Source organism: Engraulis encrasicolus, chromosome 3 (genome assembly GCF_034702125.1).
Source record: "Engraulis encrasicolus isolate BLACKSEA-1 chromosome 3, IST_EnEncr_1.0, whole genome shotgun sequence".
NCBI lineage: Eukaryota > Metazoa > Chordata > Actinopteri > Clupeiformes > Engraulidae > Engraulis > Engraulis encrasicolus.
The window spans coordinates 49,147,419-49,166,108 of record NC_085859.1 but is presented as its reverse complement, the minus strand read 5'-3'; the positions used below and the strand labels follow the sequence as shown (position 1 = coordinate 49,166,108).

The window sequence follows — 18,690 nt, the reverse complement described above, 5'->3', positions numbered from 1 at the left end:
GACATCACTGGAAAGGAGAAGCTGGAGCACACTACAGCTTAGTTTTCAAGACTTTATTTTGTGCACACACGCGACCAACGTTTCTGTGTTGCTACACCTTCTTCAGAGTCAAATGATAGCAAGAGAGAGACACACATTTCAAGACTTGACATTCACAGGTGATCCTACTTGGTTTGGCTAAATTGGTCTGATCTCATTGCAGGTAATTGACCCCACCCCCCAACACCAGGACAACATTGTAGACAATTAGACAGCTTGCCAACTTCCCAAAACAAAATAAAAAAGTGAAAAAAACAATACACAAAGAACATTGTCAATAAAACCACAGCTACAATTATTACAAGACCACAGCCGCGATGCTGGAACAATTTGTTACAGAGAGCAAGACATATTGTGTTCCTCATTTATGCCCTGAGGCTCCACTGAATTTAGAGTATGAATCCAAAATGCCTTTCTACGAAGCCTCTCTGTCTAATTGTCTGCAATCTTGTCCTGGTGTTGGGGGTGGGGTCAATTACCTGCAATGAGATCAGACCAATTTAGCCAAACCAAGTGGGATCACCTGTGAATGTCAAGTCTTGAAATGTGTGTCTCTCTCTTGCTATCATTTGACTCTGAAGAAGGTGTAGCAACACCGAAACGTTGGTCGGGTGTGTGCAAAAAATAAAGTCTTGAAAACTAAGCTGCAGTGTGGTCCAGCTTCTCCTTTCCAGCTATGCCAGTGACTTACTGGCAGTGTTGCCAGATGAGGCTGATGATTTCCAGCCCAAAAAATACTCAAAACCCACCTGGAAGCACTAAATCCCGCCCAATTCTATTGATGTCGATGGGAAAGATTGGGCGAGTTTTCCTGTAAAATGCCATTTTTACCCGCAGACGGCTATCTCAAGCAGCCCAATTGGGTGGGAAACAGCCCAATCTGGCAACACTGCTTACCGGAGCCTCAATGCCAGTGATTTCAAAAGCACTGGGACACTGATCTGTGATAGGTCTGTTAGAGCATTAGGTCCAACCCCCTATGGGCGGGGTTGAAAAGGTGGGAAAAAGGCTTGTAGTCTCAACAGAAATCCACCTCTCTTACACTTCCTGTGTCGATGATGCAAAATGACCATTTTTACATCATTGACATAGGAAGTGTTAAGAGATGAATGCGGGTTTCTCCTATCTCAGGGGGAATTGAGAGATTTTTGCAAGACCATTCAAAAGTATGACTGGGTGTCTAGCAATGGAAAGCCTAATGCAAAATGGGTGGAGTGTCCCTTTAATGGTAAACTTTATGGCTAATTCCTGAGACTTCATTTCAATCCTTCTGTAAATTCTGCTAATTTCTAAGGCCAAAATATTCACTGGCATGTGCTAATTGCTGTCTTTGTGGTGGAATGGTGCTGTTGGTGATTCTGTAGAGTATTTAAATGAGTAACCACTAAGCATGGTAGCATTGTTAAAGGTGTCAAATTGCAAGCTCTTGGCAGCATTGCAATTACAGGGACCAGATTGTAGTATGTAAGTAACTCTTCATTAGCAAAAGCCAGTCTGAGTAGACTTAGGCCTAACTGTTTTTCCCTGAATGCTCAAGCTCATTTTTGTTACCTAAGTCTTCACACAAATACCAACAACCAACTACCACACAACTCAGTAGCAAAACTGTCTGGATAAATTGTAAACCCAACACAGTTGCACACAGATGTAAAAATGAAAGGTCTTTGTACCAAATTATTATTATAACACACTCCCATCACATTAGCAGCACACATTGCAGCAGCTAGACGCAGTGGATGAAAAACACTCTTTGCTTCTTGGTTTTTCTTTTCATAAAGTAGGCCTATAGTTTTGAGGATGTTAGGATTTAATGAGTGTGTTGTGTCCAAATCATTTTTGTAACAGGTAAGGTTATTTGGTGACAGGTTTTGGTAGCTGTGATGAGTTCTGCAAAGTCAGCCTAAGTTACGAAACTTGAGCTTTAGGGAACTGAAGAAAAACTGTAATTATTGAAAGATATTTGAAATGACACACAAAGTGCAAGCGGTAGAAAATAATTCGATTAATCCACAAAATGTATTACTTGACATAAATTGTGACCAGGGCTCGAAATTAAAGGCCAACTTTCGATTAAACACAGTTTTACTTACTCCTTTTGAAGATCGGACGGTCACCCCAAGTTAAACTCACTTACAAGGCTCTCATAGCGGTGCGTCACCTCGCCTGGCTGTGTTTCCCGGTGTTTCCCAATTGACATAAATAATGCAGAGAAACGAGCGAATCACGAAAGCCTTTCTGTGTTTCGTCACGTCGAAAGAAGGCGTTGCCCACAAAGGTTTATGTCGACCCATTTTTCTAAAAACATGTTGAGTAATTTTTTTCTGTTTGTTTTCAATACAAGCAACGTCTGGTGGCCCGAAATCTAGCTTAGCTTAGCTATCAGCTGGTTGCTACTCTCAGGTACACACACAGCACAAAGCCTCATCCATACAGCAAGCCCACTCTGGTTGCTCCGTGCCTGCAGCTCGCCTAGGGGTCGCTGTCGCTCCCTGAATGGAGCATGCACGCCTCCGTTGGTGCCCCTATAGTGCAGTACCACCCGGGGAAGTGGCGACTCTGTTTTCCATTACATTCTCTCCAAGAACAGGAGGACTGAGCCAATCAGAGACTCATTTCCACGAGAGCAGGAAGAGTGAGCCAATCAGAGACGCATTTCCACGAGAAACACGGAACACCCTCTCGTTTCTCCACAAGCCACCTTGCTGGCTTGCAAAAACGGCTTGAAACAAAGCAACCAGAACGTTTTTTAAAACAGGACCAACGCGTAACACATTCAATAACAATGGGGAACTTACTTTACTTTACTTAGGCCCATCGCTCCCAATGGAGCATAGGCCATCAATGACTCCTCTCCATGCAGCACGATTTTGGGCTGTCCTTTCCGCCTCTCCCCAGCTGGTTCCCAACCTCTTCAGCTCCGCCTCAGAGTCCCGCCTCCAGGTGTTTTTAGGCCGTCCCCTCTTCCTCTTTCCCTGTGGGTTCCACGTCAAGGCTTGCCGTGTGATGGTAGTTGCTGGTTTCCTAAGGGTGTGCCCAACCCAACCCCACTTTCTCCTTAGTATTTGTTTCTCCACTGGCTCCTGATTCCCTTTCCTCCAGAGTTCCTCGTTGCTGATTTTGTTTGGCCACCAAATCCTGAAAATCCTCTTCAGACAACTGTTAATAAACGTTTGTAACCTTTGTACGGTCTTCTTTGTCATCCTCCACGTTTCAGAGCCGTAGAGCAGGACGGATTTTATGTTTGAATTGAAGATCCGGACTTTGGTTGTCATAGATATCTCCTTGGAGGACCAGATGCTCTTCAGGATGATGAAGGCTGCTCTTGCTTTTCCAATTCTTGCTGTTACATCTTTGTCGGTGCCACCCTGTTTATCCACGATGCTGCCCAAGTAGGTGAAGGAGTCTACTTCCTGGATAATTTCCTCTTCTATTACTATTGGATTGTTGGTCAAGTTATTAAACTTCATTATGTTGGTCTTCTTCCTGTTTATCCTTAGCCCTACGCCTAGAGATGTCTTGACCAATTCGGTGGTCTTTTCCTGCATCTGCCTGTGGTTGTGCGAGAGGAGCGCCAGGTCGTCTGCGAAGTCTAAGTCATCCAGTTGCGTCCACAGGGTCCACTGAATACCGTTTTTCTTTCCTGATGTTGTGTTCTTCATGATCCAGTCAATAACTAATAGGAACATGAAGGGTGATAGGAGGCATCCTTGCCGAACTCCGGTCCTGACCTCAAAACTGTCAGACACTTGGCCTGCATGTAGCACCTTGCATGTCATTCCTTGGTAGGTCTTTTTAATCAGGCTGATGATCGTCTCTGGAATCCCGTAGTGCCGCAGTAGTTTCCACAGTGTCTCCCTGTCCACACTGTCAAAGTATTTTTCATAGTCTACAAAATTTCCATATAGGGAAGAGTTCCATTCAATAGATTGTTCCACAATGATACGGAGAGTGCAGATCTGGCCTGAGCAGGATCGGTTGCTTCGGAATCCGGCTTCCTGGCCTCTCAGGAAAGAGTCCACAGCTTTGCTCATCCTGTCCAGTTGTATGCAGTTGAGAATTTTTGCTGTGGCTGAAAGCAGGATTATTCCTCTATAGTTGTTGCAGTTGGTGGGATCGCCCTTTTTTGGGATCTTGATGAGGGTTCCCTCTCTCCAGTCTTCTGGGATTGTCTCTTCCTCCCAGATCTTTGAAAAAAGGCTGTGCAGCATATTGAAAGCAGTCTTTATGTCAGCTTTGCTAGCTTCTGCTGGTATTCCATCTGGTCCTGCAGCTTTCCCATCCTTCATGGAAGTGATTGCTTTCACAATCTCTGCTTTGCTGGGCTTACATGAGTTAATTGGTAGTACTGACACTGCTGGAGGCAGGCATACCTGGTGGCTCTGCTGGGATAGGTTGGTTCAGTATCTCACTGAAGTGTTCTGCCCAACGTCTTCGCTGATCTTCATTTGTTGTGAGTGGTTTTCCATCCTTGTCCTTCACTGGCTTGTCAGTCTGTTGGAATTTGCCTGCTAACTTTTTAGTTATCATATAGAGGTCTCTCAGGTTGCCTTGACCTGCTGCCATTTCCGCTTGTTTGGCCAGATTGTCTATATGATCTCGTTTGTCCTTTCTGATGCTTCTCTTCACCTCTTTATTGGCTTTTGTGTAGTTCTTCTGTGCCCTTGCTTTCGCCAGTCTTGTGGTACTCGTGTTCAATTGGTCTTTCTTCTCCTTCCTTTCTTTCAGCCTCTGATGTGTCTCCATGGATAGCCATTCTTTGTGTTTTGTCTCCTTTTTCCCCAGCACTTCTTCACATGTGTCCTTCCACAACTTCTTTGTGTGTTGCCATCTTGCCTCCATGTCAGTGTCAATGTCTTCTTCCAGTATCTGTAGCTGATGGTATCTGTTTGAAAGGTTGATCTGGAATTTTGTCTGCACTTCTTTATTCTTGAGAAGCCCAACGTTGTATCGCATTCTTCCGCTGGTGGTTGTGGAGTGCTTCTTCAGTCGTAGCTTTGCACTCATTATCAAGAGGTGATGATCTGATGCTACATCCGCACCTCTTTTTACCCGCACATCTTGGCATGATCTTCGGAACTTTCTACAGATGCAGATATGATCTATTTGGTTCTCTGTGATGTGATCTGGGGATCTCCAGGTGGCTTTGTGGATCCTTTTGTGGGGGAAGATGCTGCCTCCGATTACCATTTGGTTGAGTGAGCACAGGTCTGCTAAGCGCTCTCCGTTTTCATTCATCTTAAGGGCTTCCACATAGGAGGTCAATGACGCAGAGCAGTGAAAGCCGAGAGGAAGCTGCAAGGCTGATCCCCCTTCTAACTCCCAGGAAGCACACCAACATCGCCACATGGAACGTCAGGACTATGTATGAAACAGGGAAGACAGCACAGGTCGCACAGGAGATGAGAAATTACAACATCTCTCTCCTGGGGCTATGTGAGACAGGACAACTGCGACTAACATCAGGAGAGATGGTGTTATATTCTGGCCACACCGAAGATGGCGCACCGCACACGGAAGGGGTGGCTCTGATGCTGGCCCCACAGGCACAGCGTTCTCTCATTGGATGGGAACCAGTAAGCCCACAAATTATCACCACCACAGTTGCCACCAAGAAGAAGAACATCAACTTGAGCATTATCCAATGTTATGCCCCAACAAACGATGCTGAAGAGGAGAGGAAAGACGAATTCTACGATCAACTACAGTATGTGCTAGCCAGACAGAAAGCAAAGGATATCACCATTCTCATGGGCGACTTCAGTGCCAAGATTGGAGCCAACAACACAGAAGGCTATGAATACATCATGGGAGCACATGGATTGGGGCAGATGAATGAACAATGGGGAACACAACAATATTAATGAAATGACGTTGAGAGGCCATCTTTAAGATTTTTCATCACCAACCAAAATGGCTAGTATGCTGATCTTACTAGCCAAGCACACACACTCACCAAAGTTGGTATCCACCAGCCAAATTGGCTGGTATTAATTTAGAGCCCTGATTGTGACCAATAGCTTTCCTTACTGTGACCAATAGCTTTAATACTTGACATCATTTCAGACATAGAACTTTAGGGTGCAGGGTTTCACTTTAAGGGATTCACTGCAGGCCTAACACAGTGCGTGTGTGTCGTAGCGTTTATCATTTACACTTCGCCACCCCTGTGCCCCCCCAAGAATAAATGTCTAAAACTGTCCCTGGAGGTCACTGGTACTAGGCTAGCGCAAGTGAACATCCTTTTTATCGACATGGCATCATTCAGCGTTTGGATAATGCACCGACTTGAACCGTGTATCGTGTGGTGAGCACTACGACTTTGCATGTTAACTCGTGTTCCACAACCCTGTGATCGGTTAAGCTGGGGGGGCAACCGCCATTCCGACACACCTCCACACAATCATACCGCCATTCCGACAACATGTTACTCTTGTGGGGAGCTGTCCATGCGCGAGCCTACACCTAAACGGAATTCCCGAAGCTGACCACGTGCGTGGTGCTGAAATATGTGTTTGTTTTTTAAGCATCGCTGGAGTTGCAGTACATGTTCATATCATTCAGTACTTACATTTGGTCCGATTCGGCCAGGCGGGCCCACTGGACCAACGGGTCCAGGAGGACCTTGGAGGGAAAATAGAAAAAAATCAAATGAAAGGGAAGAAGGCTCTTGAAGAAGTATACTAACGGTCAAATAGCTCATCACTCATTCAAATTACCATACCGTAGTGTCTGGGTGGGTTAATTATTATTGTTTTGTTCCCAGATATAATAATATTTAAGTGCAGTAAAAGCGTTCTATACATGTGAGAAGTGATATAATATAATATACACTTGTGTCTGTCTGTGTTCTCTAAGTCTGTGTTCCCTACATTAGCTTATGCGGCTGGCTTGAAACCTTGAGGGATGAAATGGTAATGTGGAGTAAGTCACCAATATGAATTCAATTATTTCGTGGTGCATTTGTACACTCATTTGTGATGGCCACAATGTTTACAGACCCATGAGGTCTTTAAATTAAGTAAATACGCTCACGTTAGCAGCCTCGTGAGCAGCCGGCATATTTGTTTGATTTTTTTGTCATTCCTGGACCATGTTACTCGAAAGCATTGTTGTCAACCACTTAGCAACTTAGTAGGTTGTCAATGGGAAATTGCATTGGAACTTAGTTAGCAACGATGCTGTCAAGAAACGCACCCCTGGACCAAATATCCTGTGGTAGCAGAAAGCGTTGAAAATGGGCATGTTTGTGGCCGTGACTATACAGTAAGGTGGATACATTACAACCAAATGTTAGCAATTGACTTAAAGGGACACTGTGCAGGAAAATGGTCAAAAAAGGTACTGCAATTACGCTGCTTATTGAAATTGGGCTGCCTATTGCCAAATTTGATCTTTACATGAAAGTTTACTAAGTATTAAACAAATATTTTCAAGTATGGTCCAAGTACAGTCATTTTTGCAGCTAAAAATGGCTATTTTTGGAAATTCAAAATGGCGGACCATGGAGAAGATCCTCCTTCTCATGTATGAAAAGTGCAATTTTTTCAGTCATAATGAAAACTTAGAATTTGATGGTGGTGGTAAGTATTCATGAAAAAGGTAGCATTAGTGAACGGGCAGCATGAATTCTGGAAATAAACAACTAAAAATCTCACACAGTGTCCCTTTAAATAAAATGCACATTTCAAACACCAGGAAAGTTCAATCCTCCCCCGAGTAATCATCTCTCAATTCCGCTTGTCTAGACCCTCTGAATGGATGAAATTAGTGTGAGGGTATGGTAAGACCAGGCTACTAGATTACGGCTTTTCAAATCCAAAATCAGATGTTCCTTACCTACTGGACCTACTGGCCCTTGGGGCCCCTGCGGACCCTGTGCAGTTGATCTTTGGTCAGGAAAAGCATTAGATAGAAGTAGATCTTTTGAGTGGCCTGTGGACAAAAACAGAGAAGAGGAACTAAAACCAAATGTTAATAATATAATTTGTGTTATATTTTCTTTGTGTTATTATACAGGCAGGGCTGTAGTGGTCAAATTAGAGGTGGGTAAACTATGAATTTTTTGATCAGACAGACCGTGACGCAACGCAACGCGACACAGCACAAAGCGACGCAAAGCAACACTCCAAGGCCTTTCACTTTTTTTTTTGTGCAGATTTTGCATCCAAGATGTTCACCATTGACAATAAGCCAAGGGTTATCTTTTTTAAACCGTATGTGTTGTTTTTCTGTCCAGATACTGGGATGGCATCTGCTCTCTCTTTCTCCTCTCACTGTGTCTTCAGTCTCAGATTCTGCATCTCCCTCTACTTCAGACTCTCCACTCTCCATCTCTCCTGTCCCTGTTTCTTCTCTTACTCCTCTCGCACTACCTGTTTCTTCATCTCCTATTTCATCTTTCTCTGTTTCCTCATTCTCTGTTGGTCCTCTTTCATTTCCTCCTCTTTCCTCTTCTATCTCTATCTGATCTCCTGGTGTTTCTCATCTCCCTGTGATCTCTGCCTCATTGTAGGCCTACCATCACTGCCTGAAAAAAATAGAATTTAAGAGTTGTGGGGCTGAGAACACCAGTTAAGCAGCCTGCCAATTACACTGACAACATAAAGGACCACTCATGTGGGCTAACTACCTATGTCAGCATAAATAGCCTATACAGCATGTTTTTTTGTTATATTGTTTAGAAAATATAAGATAGCTATTTTTTGTTTTACACATGCCAATTCAATGGCTGTTTAAAAAAATCATAATATAAGCCATCATATAAATCGTATTTTTGCGGTATTTAGAATGACAATTGACCTTTTATTTGATTGTATTATGCCCCTGTGAAATTCATGTGGCTACCCCATTGCCCCCCAATAATACATGTCTGGTTCCGCCACTGGCTATTCTCATTTCACCTTGAAGCACGAGAACGTCTCGTGTTGTAAAATTATTGTTGTAAAATTAGCCTACACTGGTGGCATTGCTAGCTTTCGTGATGTAGAATGACTAGCGGTGGGTGACGAGTGCAATACAAGGATAGCATGACTACGCATTAGGTAATCTGAAAGCTCGTTCTGTCATTGCCATAATTCGTCAAGTCAAACTTATTTATAAAGCACATTTAACGACTCATGTAAATTGATCTCTGTAAGTCTTACTTTGTACTTGAGGCATTTTGCTGGCATCTGAGGAAGTGGAAGCACTGGCCTCTTCAAATATCTCCTAATAGCCATGATGATTAACTTTGAACAGGTAGGCAGGCAGGCAACTACACAACGTGTATGTGTTTACATATTCCCTGGATCCTGATTGGTGTCGCCGCCGCAGCCGAAAGGCACTGATTGGAAGGTCACATACCCGAATACAGAGCAGATGAAAATGATTCCTACTAAAGCGTTGTATGTTCAACAATATTTTTTAAATGACACCAAATTTATTTTGGATTATTCCAACGGCAGATCACAAGGCGCAGGGAACTTTGACGTGCGTAATTGCCATTAAGAGCTGCGTAAACGCTATTTAGAGGTGGGTAAACGCTATTATAGGTGGGTAAACGCTATTTCCTAAATTCCAGAGGTGCGTAAACGGCGTTTACGTGCGTTTACCCTCCACTACAGCCCTGTATACAGGTATATAGATTTTCTTGTTCACGTGCACAGAAAGGGATATTGTGGTATTTGAATGTTGTGAGGAAAAATGGCCCCTTGTTTGGATGGGTATAAGGAAGTACATAAGTTCATTATGGGTGTGGTTTAACAGCATAGAACTATTATGGAAATGTGTGCTAGGAAATCTGTTGGCATTACTCTTGGTGCAATGAAAATGTATGACATTGTAGGACAAATGTAGGACATATGTGCTTTTTTACCGATATCTGTTTGTGTAGGAGGGCCAGGGGGGCCAGGCGGCCCAGGAAGTCCCCTCTCTCCCGGGAGACCTGGTGGCCCACGGGGTCCTAGGGAAAGAAGTCATTTATAAAATAATAGCAAGACAATACACATCTGACCAAAATCACCAATCTGACAAAATGGGTAATAAATGGTGGATTCTAATATAAAATATATCAGCTATACAGTTGCTTTGCTTAAATATCACCTAGAGCCTGATAATTTGTTTACATGTTCAATGTTACATGTTGAACGTTAAATGTTAAATGTTCATTAGGGGCCAAGCAGCGAAGCTGCCTGGCAGCAGCGAAGCTGCCTGGCACCTATAGAGTTTGTACTGTTTCTTCAGAGTTATTATTCATCTTTCTTCTCCTCTGGATGTCTATGGCAGCCCATAGAACCGTATGGTCGAAAATGCTGAAAATCGGCACACGCGTTCAGGACCGGCTCAGCAACACGCACAGCAATTTTAAGGTCCCCAGCCCCAACCCTCTAGCGCCACCAGCAGGCCAAAGTTGCAGGTACATTTCTGCTTGTAACTTTTGAACCAATGTTGGTACCCCTGGAATCCTTGGACCTAGACGAATCCAACGTCATTTTCCGCCAGGATAGTTTTCCCGCCATTTTGAATTTTGTGATCCCAGGGATACCAAGTTTTTGAAAATTGACCCAGCGGTTCAAAAGTTACAAGCAGGAATGTACTTGCAACTTTGGCCTGCTGGTGGCGCTAGAGGGCTGGGGCTGGGGACCTATAAATTGCTGTGGGTAATGCTGACACGGTCCTAAACGCGAGTGCCAATTTTCAGCATTTTCGACTATCCGGTTCTATGGGCTGCCATAGACATCCCTAAGGAGAAGAAACATGAATAATAATAACCATAAGAAAACTATAAGGTGCCAGGCAGCTTCGCTGCTTGGCCCCTAATGAAAAGTGACTCTATACCTGCAGGTCCTGATGTTCCTTGTGAGCCAGGTGCTCCAGCCGGACCCCTCAAACCAGCATCCCCCTTTGGGCCAGGGGGTCCCCGAGCTCCAGGTTTTCCTTTGGTCACAAGTGACAAAAATATATAAGAACTAGGCTTATCCACTAGCAGTGTTAATTTTGACAGGAATTTTTTATTTAGTTTTAGTTTTAGTCTCTTGACGATAATGTAATTTTAGCTTTAGTCACAGTTTAGTCATCTTAATCATTTTTGTTTTAGTCTAGTTTTAGTCGACTAAAATTCATACAATTTTAGTCGACGAAATCTAAAATAATTTTAGTCAACTAAAATATTAAACTCCACACTTTCGAATCCTTTGCTATCGACACTAAAGTGATTCTTAGCAGAAGTCTTGTGCCTACGCATAGACCCTTAAATTACAAACATTAGCGACAGGCCCGTCACTAGGTTTGAGAGATAGGGGGGGCTTAGCCCCAGAGGAAGACAATGCGAAATGCCGAAATTTTTTCAGCTCACCTGCTAAGGTTTTGTCTATGAATTCATTATTTTAAGAGCAAAGAAATCCTGCACATTGTGCATTCCACCAACAAACTTTAATACATTGTTTTGATCATCCGACCTTCTTCATGTTGTATTAAAGTTTGTTGGTGGAATGGACAGTATGCAGGATTTCTTTACACTTGAATGACAACCCCACTGGGATAATATCCTACGCACCTGCCCACCTACAGAGGTGTGCAAAAGCGTCTTCTTGAACAATTATTTTAAGAGCACCATACCGATTTTTAAACACTAGTTACAGTGTTTTTTTTTTATTATTCACATTTTAATGAACATTCCTTATATGTAAGCTAAACAAAACATTTAAAAATGTTTCAACTGATGAATATTATGTACGGAAGTTAAAATGATTAGATAAAAATGCCGAGAGCATAATTTACACAAGGACTAGGAACTTTAAGGAGTTACTAACTGCGCGTCTCCAGGAGAAGCAGTGGTCAGGAAGCGATTCATTCAAACAGGTTCCTTACTTGGAAAACTATGCATCCCCGGCAGATATTAGGTCATTTTTACTCCATTAGTAGCTATTTTAATCAGTTCATGTGTGTTTTCAAACTGTTAAGACAAATATTAAAGCTCAACTATAATTTCAAGACAATGTCAAATTGATTTATTACACGGGTATTGTGAGTGAAAATTGGTACTTTGGGTCTGACGATTTCATCCGTGTAAGTAATTACACTTTTCTCAAGGTGTTCGTCACAAAGCACAATCCTCTACCTGTTTCCCCCCCGCATAACATATTGCTCTGCACCCTGCTTTTATTTCTGTGCAGTGGGATATAAGTGTCACTAAACAATAAATAAGCAAACAGGAACTTGTATTCAGATTAACTTGCCTTCTTGGTGGTTCGTATTCAGTGCTTTACTGCATTTGTTTTTGGAAAAATAAAAAATAAAATAAAAAAATAATAATATATATATATATAATAATATATATATAATATATATCGTTAAAGGGGGGGGGGGGTAATACTAATATAGGGGGGGCTAAAGCCCCCCTAAAATAGGCCTAACGACGGCCCTGATTAGCGAACATTGAAAAAAGATCAGACAACGACCGTCGGGTAGCAGGTTCATGAAAGCAACAGGGAGTGGAGAAGTTCCGCAAAAATGCATCGTTAGAGAAAGATGTTTGCTACTGTGCGACAGCACCACCACTATTTCATGACTGCATAAACTTCTTCGTCATGGATAAATGGGCAATAACATTTTTTCCAGCCAGGATTGCACTGAAAAGTAGGCTACTGCTGTTAAAAAAAGGTCACGGGTGTGCGGCACCGATGCTGCCTGTCACTGTGCCTGCTGCGTGTGTGTGTGTGAGGGAGGGGAGGAGGGAGGAGACGCGGAGCAGATGAGGGTTGCGACTTGCGAAATAGCAGGCAATTCTTTTCCAATGTTTCAGTGACATATTAACAAAAATGCTTCCTATTGGTTTTCGTCTCCGGTGGTATTGTAGTCACATTTTTATTTTTTTGACGAAAATATAAATCAATATCGTTATATTTTTCGTACAAATGCATGCTGTTTTTTCGTCATCGTTTTATTGTCATCAGGGGAAAAACAATCGTTAACGATAATTATGAAGAAAATATTTTGTCACGAAATTAACACTGTCGAGTCGCCTGAATACCGAAAACGACATTTAGTGTATTATATCCATTCATATGTTGTATGTATGTATATGGATCGTGCAGGCACAGTAGCTTACCCGTTAGAGGGGAGTCTGAGGGTGGTCCTTTGGGCTGGGCTGGACCTTTGCCTTGCAGTTGGTCACTCGAAGATGCAGGACTACTGAGGAGCTGAACCTTTATGGAAGGGTTATTTTGATTAATTTGATGAACTGGGAGATTGAGGTAACCACTGAAGTGCAGTTTACATCTATTTTCTACTAAAGGACTACTCCTTTAAACAATCGACCAGGTGATAAGTCAGTAAAATCCCCAAAGCAGAACGAGTAAATAGGTCCTGTTCCATTACTATCACTTGAATTGACTTTTGTCCCGACACTTGGTTTAGTGAGGACAAGTGCTGTTTAACCCTTAAAATTCGTAGAGATCTGTAGCCTAGCTATCAGGGTTGCCAGATGAGACCGATGATTTCCAGCCCAAAAAATGCTCAAAACCCGCCTGGAAGCACGAAATCTAGCCCAATTTCAACTAAATTCTATTGATTCCTATGGCCAAAAATGTGCAGGGAAAAACTCGCTCAAATGCCCTTCTTACCCATTTTTACCTGCAGACGGCCATCCTTAGCAGCCCAATTGGGTGGGAAACAGCTCAATCTGGCAATACTGCTAGCTATTGGAACTACAAAGTTCTTCCAATCTTCTGGTCTAGCCAAGCTGCATTGATTGGACAAATGACATTGATGTACCCTGTACACGTTTACCTTTGCTTCTAGAGTCTTCAGACGATCAGACAGCACAGTCACTTGACTACAGTTCTGGCATCCTACAGCAGAGATAAAAGTCACTTATCAATTGCAATGTTTCAATGTTGATAGAATATTTACCAAGCCATAACAAAGATATTACCTACCTACTGTAGTATTAAGAAGTTAATAAGTTAATAAACACTAAATGTATGCATCAAAACATGTATAGTAAGCATGTAAGACTCTTAATGGTGGATGTAATGTGTACAGGGGTCAACAGACCTTACCTTCGAGGACCCTGCGCTACCAAAACCAGAACGCCTTCCACTAACACGATACTGTCTTTCCTCCAAGTTCACAAGGTGTGTCGGGGGAGACCCCCAGACAAATACATACAATAAGAAGGTACACTGTACAGGTCCACAAAAGGCAGTACATCTCAAAACGCACAGCATCTCATCCAGTGTTCACCTACTCCTCAGGTTTCTCTCTTCAAGTGTCTCTCTCCCCAGAGAGCCTCTGACCTATGACCTTTATAAGGACCCAGAGGTTAGCCGGAACCCCTGTGTGGTGTGGATGTGTTAGTGTGCTGCTTGCCTCTGTGACAGCCGCCAAGACGACACTACAGACCCACGTAAGTTATTTCTACATTCAAGTCACTGCTCAAGCCCCCCACCCCCCCTCCGGCGGCCACAGACCTTAACCCAGACAACTTTGCCACTTTTTTCACGGAAAAGACGGCAAATATTAGCAAGCAATTCTGTGAGCCGCCCTCCCCCCCAGAAGATACCCCCCTGGCAACCATGTAGACTCCTGCAACACTCCATGAATTCACTCTACTCTCTCAAGAGGATGTTTCCAAACTCATCACAAGGAGCCGTCCCACTACCTGCCTACTGGACCCAGTGCCCACAAATCTTCTTCAAGGCTTTGCCCAAACAGTGGTCCCAGCGATCACATCCATCATGAACTCCTCACTGTCCTCCGGTACTGTCCCCTCTGCCTTCAAAAAAGCAAGGGTGACACCACTACTGAAGAAGCCTACACTTAACCCTGCTCACGTACAAAACTACAGACCGGTCTCACTGCTTCCCTTCCTATCCAAGACACTAAAAAGGGCAGTTGCAAAGAAGGTCACCAACTTCCTAAACCAGAACGGATTACTGGACCCAAAACAATATGGTTTCAGAAGTGGAAACTCAACTGAAACTGCGTTACTCTCAGTGTCTGAAGCTCGAAGGACTGCAAGAACGGAAGGACTATCCTCAGTCCTCATCCTACTAGACCTGTCTACAGCCTTTGACAGTCAACCACAAGCTACTCCTGAGGATACTCAGGTCCATGGGAATCACTGGCGTTGTCCAACTCTCTACGACTCACACCCTCTCCACAGGTGTACCCCAAGGATCAGTGCTGGGGCCCCTTCTGTTTGCAATATACACCTCCCCCCTGGGACGTGTGATTCAAACACGTGGGTTCTCCTACCACTGCTATGCTGATGACACCCAGATGTACCTGTCATTCCGTCCAAAGGACACCACGATTTCGGCACGCATCTCACCTGCCGGACCACCACCTACAGCTGAACCTGTCCAAAACAGAGCTCCTGGTGATCCCAGCTAAAGAGTCACTCAGTCACAACATCAACCTCAAGATTGGCTCCACCATCATGACCCCAAACAAAGTCGCCAAAAACCTGGACCTGTCGATTCCAGATGTCCAACGTGCGGCAAATCAGACCTGTGCTGACAAAATATTCTACACAAAGACTGGTCCAGGCCACGGTCCTGTCCCGCGTTGACTACTGCAACTCACTCATGACAGGTCTACCTGCTTGTGCACTAAAACCCACTGCAGATGGTCCAGAATGTGGCGGCATGGTTGATATTCAATCAACCCAAAAGGACCCATGTTACTCCTCTATTTATTGAGTTGCAGTGGCTACCGATCGCCGCCCGGATCAACCACAAGGCCTTGACCCTTGCCTACAAAACCATCGCAGGAACGGCCCCAGCTTATCTGAAGGACTTACTAACGCCTTTTGTTACGGGAAGAGAACTGCGCTCCTCCAGCACAAGACGTCTGGCTCTGCCATCCAGTCGCTCTATGTACTCCCAGTCAAGACAGTTCTCCGTTGTGGTACCCAAGTGGTGGAACCGTCTCGCAGAGGCAGCAAGACTAAGCACATTCCCTTTCAGTCTTCAGTAAAGACTTACCTCTTTCGTGAGTATCAACTAGACCAGTGTTTCTCAACCTTTTTTTAGGCGAGGCACCCTTTCAATTCATGAAAAATTTCAAGGCACCCCAAACCAACACTGGCATCGCATCCGATACCACAAAAGCTTAGAAAAGTAACACATTTGGAGACGTCACACGACCTACATTTACTTTAATGTGCGTAAATGGTAGATGAAAGATTCCACTGACTAGCATTAACTTATCAATTTAGACGAATATGTATTATATTACATAATTTATCAGCCACATTTCCATGGCACACCTGAGGGGGGCCTGCGGCACCCCTGTTGAGAAACACTGAACTAGACTAATGCTTGAGCTGGCCTAGCCCCAGGGCGGACTCTTGACAGGATGTGTGTGTATGTGCTGTGTGTGTACTTGTTAAAAAAATCTCTGCACTTGTTGTTCTGTATATTTCCTGTGCACTTTGTATTTGCTAGTGATGTTGGCTATGATTATGTCCTCTTTTGAAAGTCGCTTTGGTTATAAAGCGTCTGCCAAATGTAATGTAATGTGTATGTCCAATGCACTACCCAACAGTAGATAGATCTTTCTTACAAAAGAATTTTCCAAAAACCTCCGGCAAACCCTATACCTGCCTTTACATTACAATAACTTGATTACTTCTCCTCTAAAAAAGTGCCTGCTGCAATGTGGCTGACAAATATTACTGTTACCAAATACATGTGTGACAGGCATGGCAAAGACAATCAACTCTGACCAAAATTAATGAGTAAGAAATGTAAAACCTGGCAAGAAAAATCAACCTTACTTTGCGTTTCTCCAGCTTGTGGAGGTGACTTGGTGACCAAGTTCTGTTTCCGCACGGCCTCTTGGGCTGGAAGCTGGTTTCCTGAAGCTGAAAAGTATCAGGAAAAAATGGGCAATCAATTGTAAGGCAGGAGAGCCAGTCTGATTGGTAATTTAATGTAATGTAATTTTATTTAATGCTATTACAATTACATTGTGTACACTGTGAGGAATCAAGTGATGGGGTAGACCCTTTGCCATACGTTGAAGGGTTTTTGTTTTAATCATCAGCTATAACACACGTATAAGGTACAAACACCAACTCAGACGAAGTTGGGTAAACTGTGAATACTGTGTAATACTTTTAGCTGTTTCTTTCCAGAATTCATGCTGCCCATTCATTAATGTTACCTTTTTCATGACTAGTTACCACCAATTCTAAGTATGCATTATATATTCACAAAAAGATCAAATTTGGCAATAGGCAGCACAGTTTCAATGAGCAGCAGAGTTGCAATACCTACTCTGGCCACAATCTTACACAGTGCACCTTTAAGGATGCAGAGGGGTTCATTCATAACCTAGTTATTGTTTAAAATATTGAATTACCATTGAATTACCATGATTGCGAATCGATATACAGTGCCGCCAGTTACTATTGGCACCCTTGAAGTTTAAGTACATTATGGGACATATCTCCAGACAACAAATAATAAGGTCAACCATGATTTTTCTATAGATAGCTTGTGGTTGATACTAATATAAAAATAATCAACAGCATTAAATATTAAACTATGAGAGGGAAAAAATTGAAGACGGTAAAGCTCCCTGGATCACTGGTATTGGCACCCTTTACTGGATACCATTGTGGAAACCTAATTTGACTCAATTATGGTAAATCGCAAATGGGAATCACCTTTGACTACTTGCTTTTGCCCATATAACATGAATTAGGCAAGGAATTATGATATTTGTGTTTAAATAACCACGTGTTACAGCTTGTGTGTCTTTCACCAATGTGAAGACAGAGGACCTGCCTGAGGACACCACAAATACTATTATTTGCAAAAACAAGACCTCCAAATAATAAAAGGTCATCTCAAAAGACCTTGGTATAACATTTTCAACACTGTGTTGTGTTATTCATAAATCTGCCAAACATGGAGCTGTAAAGAACATCTTTGGATGTGGGAGGTAGGGAAAGACATTGGAAGTCGGTGCAAATAATGAAAAAACACAGGGGCTAACATCTACAGACCTGACTGTCAACTTTGAACTGTTTTGGGTAGTTTTTTTCAATAAGCACCCCGTGTTAAACACTACACAAAGTAGTGCCTTTTGGTTGGAGACCAAGGCAGACCACATTGCTTAATAAAAGTCATAACAGGGAACACCTGACGGCTGTATGAGAAAATACAGGCATAGCACAGCCCTTTTAAGAATGTTTTAAGGTCAGATGAAGCAATAGCACAGTTTTTCAGTGACTTACACAAACAGCATGTTTGCATACTCTGCAAGAAAGTCTTTAAGGAAAAGGACACCCTACCAACAATCAAGCATGGTGTCCGATCCATAATATTATGTCACCCCATTGTTGCACCAGGTATTGGAGGCTTTGACCATATCACAGGTATCATGACAGGCATCATGACATGACAGGTATCATCATTTACAGGAAAATTTGTAACCATGGCAAGAACACTTGGTTTGAGTTGAACATCATGTGCACTCCAGCAAGACAAAAACCCAAAGAACACATCCAAATGCACAGTGGATTGGTTGTAAAATGAAAGAACACAGTCATTGATGAAAACCAAAACCTTCGGAGGCTGCCATTGCTGTCTAATAACCCTTGAAGGAGGGGTGCCAATATTCCTGGACATGCCCTTTTTCGTGTTTTTGCTTGAAATT

At 43.1% G+C, this 18,690-nt stretch overlaps 1 protein-coding gene across 2 annotated transcripts in view; it reads right to left on the bottom strand.

Annotated features, from left to right (window-relative positions):
* The window catches only part of emid1 (EMI domain containing 1), a 51,769-nt gene that overhangs the window by 11,719 nt on the left and 21,360 nt on the right, over nt 1-18,690 (bottom strand). For both annotated transcript variants that reach the window (XM_063195605.1, XM_063195604.1), the window contains exons 4-10: nt 16,802-16,888; nt 13,807-13,868; nt 13,127-13,223; nt 10,855-10,953; nt 9,893-9,979; nt 7,876-7,971; nt 6,608-6,660 (exon numbers count right to left, since the gene is read on the bottom strand). In XM_063195605.1, the coding sequence (XP_063051675.1) occupies nt 6,608-6,660; nt 7,876-7,971; nt 9,893-9,979; nt 10,855-10,953; nt 13,127-13,223; nt 13,807-13,868; nt 16,802-16,888 (581 nt within the window). The remainder of the gene's footprint in view (nt 1-6,607; nt 6,661-7,875; nt 7,972-9,892; nt 9,980-10,854; nt 10,954-13,126; nt 13,224-13,806; nt 13,869-16,801; nt 16,889-18,690) is intronic.